This window comes from Gastrolobium bilobum, unplaced genomic scaffold (assembly GCF_033153095.1).
Source record: "Gastrolobium bilobum isolate Gb01-03AN ecotype WA unplaced genomic scaffold, APGP_CSIRO_Gbil_v1 utg6105, whole genome shotgun sequence".
In the NCBI taxonomy this organism is placed as follows: Eukaryota; Viridiplantae; Streptophyta; class Magnoliopsida; order Fabales; family Fabaceae; genus Gastrolobium; species Gastrolobium bilobum.
Window position 1 is genome coordinate 852380 of NW_026899702.1, and position 6862 is coordinate 859241.

Here is a 6862-nt window from a genome sequence, read left to right on the forward strand (position 1 = left end):
ATGAGTTTAATTAAAAAGAAAAAAAATTAAGCCGGTCGAATTCTACAATAGGTATAGCGTTATTCATTCAACTATACAAAAGTAGCATTATTTTTGTTAGTAAGCTACACACACACATGAGAGAATTTTCCTTACTCAAGTTTCAGGGTTTAAATATTGTTAGCCCTCAAGAGGAATTATTGTGGCAAATGCACTAAATTAATGCGGAGTTGCATGCCATTAACATCATGAGAGAAGGACTTAGTCTTAATTAAATTAAAGCTAACCTGATTATATACTCTAACATTGTAACCAAAATAAAATAAAATAAAGCTAACCTGATTATATACTCTTACCATATAATAACAAATGTACACACTTTTTTGAAATGTGTATGATATTATAAATTTAAGTTTTACCCTTTTTTTGATGTCTCAATTTTTAGTTTAATAAATCTCCGTTACAAAAAAATATCATTACTTTTGTCAAAAACTTATTTCAGTATCCCCAACGCTTTGAAAACAATTTTTTGAGTCTATTGTAAATAACTAGACAAGTAATTAGTTACACCTGATTTTTTTTTAAAAAAAAAAACCGGCAAACCTAGTTAGATTCATATATATAGAGATAATCAGGAATGTACATGTGTATTGTATACAATTGCTCGCTAAAATTCATGCAATGTTATCAACTCGATCAATAGTTTTTTCTTTCTTTCTTTTTTAGTGTAAAGGAGCAGTTTATTACCCTCTATAACTAAATTTTCTCCAGCCAAAACTAAATATGATTTGGATACAACTTTATTAGAGAAAGTATGGTTCCCTGAATTTTAAGCCTTTTCTTTGGAAAAAAGAGAGGCTATTTTAATACCTTAAATTTAAGGTTGATCTCGTTAATTAGGGCTCAAAATTAGTTTAGCTTGAGACACAAAAGGTGCGTGGATGACATCCCTTTAACTGAATTACTGAGATTAATTAATCAATAAATTATTTAAATATAATTAAATTGGCTGGGATACTACCTGTTTTTTATTTCCCCCTTTTTTTCTTGAAGTTGACTTGAGCTGAGGTTAGCTCAAAACTTGATCATACTTAATTCAATTTATAATTTGTCATTTTTAAAAATTTATGATCAGTTCGAATCAGACTCACAAACTACTTTAACCAACGCTATACACTCATTTGAAATAAATGGACCAGTATATAACCTATACAGTGATCCATCAATGAAACATTATTTTTTAAGAAAATTTAAATTCAACACGTTATCATTTATTTCGTAACAAGTAATGTTGCACTATAGTAAATAAAAGTGTTAGAGAATAAGAAATTTTGTTATCAGAATTTTCGACCAAATGATTTGACACATATACTGTTTGAGTTTTTAATAGGTGAGTAATTCTTTCTATTTTATCTCATCCACTAATTATCCTTAAATTATTTTTAAAATCTTTATTTCTAATTACATAACGTTACTCTATCTAGTTACTTTGTACCACTCGGTCTAAATTATTGTATTTAATTACACGAAAAGAATACTGTATTTCATGATATATTAATTTAACTTTCTAAAAAAAAAAAGAATACTATCGGCAGGATTGCCTATTGGCACGAGCAATTGGAAATGTGGAAGAGAATCTTTTCTGTCTCTTTTTTTTTTTTAATTATATGGGGTATACTTTTCTCTTGTTTCATAATCATTTAAAAACAACAATCAATGTGTTAATAAAAAATAAATCAATAAGAACAAATAAACTACAACCAAAGGGCATGATTGGAGACAAAAGCAGGGCAAACAACAATTAATGAATATTCCATATGCCATTTAAGAAAAGAAGAAAGCATTTGTAACAATAATTAAAAACTATTTAACTCGCCCAGTTTGGCGCTCCGCCAACAGTATTGTATTATGGTAAGAGCTTTGAGAAATAAATAAATAAATAAAAGAGGGAAGGAGAGGGCGCGTAATTTTGTTTTTTTCTTTCTTACGAGGGAGAAGTCACGGACCCAAACCAAAACAACATGAATTCATTTCTTCATAAGTTAAAAAAAATTTACCAAAAGAGAAAAATGAGGGTGCTCTTATTAACTCTTAAGACTCCATTATTAATGGCTGATCCCATCCCATCCACAAAACAGACCGAACCCACACGCAAGAAACACCCGCGTTCACAACACCAAAATACTTGCAAGTTGAAATAAATCGAAAAGATTTATGATAGCAGAGATTTTCTCTTATTATACAATAACAAATGCATATAAGGCAAAGTATTATAATATCAATAACTATTTTATAGGTACGATATTTGTGATTTTAAATGACATAAGTTATGTCATTTTAAGATAAAGATAAATATAAAAAAATAGAAATCATGAGAGAAAGAAAGTGGATGATTTTTTTTAATTTAAAATTTAAATAAAAAAAAATTATGTGTCTGTCTCTTTCTTTTAATGACATAACCTTATATCATTTAAAATGAGAAACACTTCTCCCTTATTTTATATATATATAATTGTAACAAAAGGGGTGACGTGTGGTTTTTATAAATAAGTGATAAAAGAAAAGGAAGAAGGCGAATAAGCACAAGGAATGAATGAGAATGCGTAGTGAATAGTAAAGAAGTCACGTCAAGAGGGGCCACCATGTGAAAATGTGAATACTGTACAATAATACTCTCTTCCTCTTAAGTTGCCCCCACCAACATAACACTAATAACCCCTCTTTTCTCATTTCTCCCTCTCCTTCCATTCAATTCATTCATCTATGCTTTTTACGTCCCATCACCCCCAATATCTCTCTCTCTCATCTTTTCTCTTTCTTCCTCTTCCTCTCTCTCTCTCTCTCCAAAAAATAAATAAAAACTAACTTAAAATAAACCCTCTTCTCTCCTTCTCAACAAAAAGGATAAAAAAGAAAAGAAAAAAAAGACCATTTTCATTTTTCCCAATCCAACAGCAAGAGATATTAGTGAAAAACTGAACTCGGTTACTTCTGTTGATCATGGACGCTGCATCGGGTGGAGCGGCACCGGCACCCGCACCGGCGAGTGCATCGGAGGCGGAGGGATCTTCAGCTGCGGCGGCGGCTGCTGCAGCTTCGACGGCGCCGCCTAGCCGTTACGAGTCGCAGAAGCGGCGTGACTGGAACACGTTCTTGCAGTACCTTAGGAACCACAAGCCGCCATTGACGTTGGCGCGGTGCAGTGGCGCGCACGTGATCGAGTTCTTGAAGTACCTCGACCAGTTCGGGAAGACTAAGGTTCACATAACAGGGTGCCCTTACTTCGGGCACCCGAACCCGCCATCTCCGTGCGCGTGTCCGCTGAAGCAGGCGTGGGGCAGCCTCGACGCGCTCATCGGAAGGCTGAGAGCGGCGTTCGAGGAAAACGGCGGAAGACCCGACTCGAACCCGTTTGGTGCTCGGGCGGTTAGGATTTACCTGAGAGAAGTTAGGGAAGGACAAGCCAAGGCTCGAGGGATTCCTTATGAGAAGAAGAAGCGGAAGAGAACCGCCGTTACCTCCGCCATGGTGTCAGCTGGGAGTGGTAGTAGTAGTGGAGCTGCTGCTGCTGCTGCCGCCGCTGGCGGTAGTGGTGGCGGTAATAACAGCGGAACTGGTGTTAGTGTAGCTTCTGCCGCTCCTGCTGCACCTGGTGTTACTGTTACTGCTACTACTACTACCGTATAGTATAATTTTAATATTTTGATTTTATTTTATTTTTTTCTTTTTAATGTTATTAACTATCTTTATTTTTAAGGAAATTAATTGTGATTACATATTTATGGCGATTTTTCTTAGATTAAATCGAAACCCTTATTAACCTATAGTCTGACTAGTGTTATGTGTCATTATTCCTGACTAACAGTGAACTCGTAATTCTATTCCTCGATGTGGTGTTTCATTAATTACTAGGTTTCTCTTCTGACATGAAATGCTTGCTTCTCTTTTGTTTTGTGTTTTTTTTTTGGATTATTTTATGCTAAGAACTCGATGCAGCTAGTACTGGTAGAGGCATAAATTATAATCCCTTGTTTAATTTGCTTAACTTCCAGGAACTAACTTGAAGAACAGAAGACTCCAAACAAAGCCTTTCGTTTTCATGTTAATTTCATATATCTGTTTTCTTTATGGGGGTTTGCTTTTGGAGGGAGAGTGAGAGCTCAAACCCTCCTCTCTCTTTTTTTGTTAGATTATATATTCTCACTAGCTAGCTAGCTATAGGTAGCATATTTGTATGATGCCACTAAGGAAACTAGCAAGCACATCGTTCATTTGCTTTCATTATGACATTTCGTTTTTGTCTTGACCTGGTAAAGCTCCAATCACTGGTGGGTGTAGTTGGAAAACAATTCGGTGAAAGTTAGAAAGATAGGAAAATATAAATCACAACTATATCATAATATTATCCTCTCTCTCTCTCTCTGTTGTTTGTCACCCTGCAAAACAGTGTAATTTAAGGAAGGAAATCAAGGAATTGACCTTTCCATTATATTTACAATCATTTTAGTGTGGTGGATAAATCAAATATAATTAAATTGTTTTCTTACTTTTTTAACTTCTCATCCTTGTCTTGTTTTGGATCTGCTGTTTGTAAGAAGGGCAACAACAACACAGAAGGAGTCAATATATAAGGTCTAATCCTTCTTTATATAAAGACTACTACTCTCAGCAACACTGTTCATCTGGTCCCCGGGGCTCAATCTATATATACAAAATATGGTGCACACGTGCGCTTATCATTTACAGCATGTTTTGCGCTTCTGTTTCAGGTGCTCCCTCTTTGCAAGTCCATCTAAGATTTTGTTCTGAAGTTTCAGGACTTTGGCTTAATTTTCTCTTCGTGTTTTGTTTGCTGAGGTAGGTTTTCAGCTTTTTACTCTTTTTTCATCGGCTTCTTCCCTCTTTCTATGCCTTTGCCCTTTTTTTTCTCTCTCTCTCCTAACATACCTATAATTGACATTTCTTTCTGTGATGACAACACCTACAAAAAGATATAGGCTGCAAGCATCAATGAAAAGAAAACTGATCCCTTGTGATTGCTGCTTGTATTTTATTTGGGTAACCACCACCTATGTGCGAAAACGACGGCTAGCCAACCCTTCCTCACATTCGATATATTAATTTATAATTATTCATTTGTACTATCATATATATAACCAAGCTACAATTTAATATGTTTTATTTGTTAATTATTATAGCATAGACCCACCAGCCACTCCTAAACAAAACCACATTTCTGAATTTTAATTTGAAACTTTGGACCCATATCTACTTAAATCATGATTCATCTATAGTACTCATGATAATGTACTGAGAATATTTCTTTGTATTGCTTTTTTGTTTGTTTCTTTTTCTTGCATTAATTTTTTTTCCTTCTCTCCTTGAAGTAAATGTTCATACTTTTGCATAGAAGAGGAACTTTCGCTTTCTGGCCTTTTGTAGAACCACGTAATTTCGTATAGGGCACTTTATTTCTCACTTTCTTTTGTTTTTTTTCTTTATTTTGTACGGTGACCAGCGACCACTTTAACCATTTCGATTTCTAAAAAGTCATAAAGAAAAAAAAAATCATTTATCCCAGCTTTTATTAAAAATAAAAATTAAGATCCGTTTTCTTTCTTACCTCTTTATTCTGCGCTTTTTCTTTCTTCATCTGGAATACTATTTTACTTCTACCGTGTGTGTGTGTGTTTATATGCATTGTCCTTTTTACATAGTTTCTTCTCACATGCTACAGAACGTGGGTCAGGGAGTTCTGAGCACAGTTAAGTGCGAAAGGAGTAAACTCACAAGGTAGATGAGGATGAAGAGTATCCCACTTAGCTTTTGAATTTCTTCCATCTTTTGTCGCCACATAGAATGGCATTCATATCTCCTGTAGTATTTATTCTTTGTCTATCGTATACTTCGTTTATATTAAGATAGTGAGTTAACGGGGTTTTCTGATGAGTGGGAACGGTTTTAGGGTGGGGCTAGTTTTTAACTTTTTATAATTTTCTCAAGGCACCTGCACCTATATCAGTCTTGTTCTTGTCAGAGACAGAGAGTATCTGACACCATATATATATATACATTTATGAGAGAAAGAGAGAGGGTTGGGAGAAGGGCGTTTTCTGGTGTGGGGGGGAACGGTTTTAGTCTTTTTTCACTTGCATCTATATTAATGTTACTCTTGTTTTTGCGTGAGACAATGACCATTTGAACAGCGTATTGACGTATGATTATATATAAATATTGTGTGAGACAATGACCACTTGCATCTGTATATATAATGTTACTTAGGGCGATTATTGACGTATGATTATATATATAAAGTTTATATTTCTCCGGCCGCTTGATATCCATCAATTAATTATTTATCATATATATAGGTGACGACATTAAACGTGAAGAATCATAACCATACAAAAGGTAAAAGTATTAAATGTGGAGAATCATAAGGTTTATATTTCTCCAGCCGCTTGACATCCATCAATCAATTATTTACCATATATATAGGTGACGACATTAAATGTGAAGAATTATAACCATACAAAAGGTAAAAGTATTAAATGTGGATAATCATAATCAGGTAAAAGCAATATTGCTGGACATCATGCAGCTGGAGAAATGATTTTACCTATATATATATATATATATATATATATATATATATATATATATATATATATATATATATATATATATCATGATATGGGTCATGATACAAGTGGATCAATAGTCAAGATTGTGTGTAAGACTTCTAACTCTTACATCGGTGTAAGAATATCCTGCCCCTATACGGGTCAGGATCATTTTACACCAGTGTAAGTTACACTCTTAATCTTGTCCGTTGATCCCACTTATATCTAAGGGCTCTAATTTTTTAGTAATGTGAGTCATT

General features: G+C 34.2%; 1 protein-coding gene across 1 annotated transcript; it reads left to right on the top strand.

Moving 5' to 3' along the window:
* The first annotated feature begins 2911 nt into the window (after positions 1-2911).
* Positions 2912-3761, top strand: LOC133292744 (protein LIGHT-DEPENDENT SHORT HYPOCOTYLS 5-like). Its single transcript, XM_061491191.1, has one exon. It carries the CDS (start codon positions 2980-2982, stop codon positions 3664-3666), a length of 687 nt encoding a protein of 228 aa, XP_061347175.1. The 5' UTR covers positions 2912-2979; the 3' UTR covers positions 3667-3761.
* Positions 3762-6862: the final 3101 nt, after the last annotated feature.

Excerpts from the sequence above, each read along its gene's own strand:
- LOC133292744 (XM_061491191.1), top strand. The coding sequence starts at position 2,980 with ATGGACGCTGCATCGGGTGGAGCGGCACCGGCACCCGCACCGGCGAGT.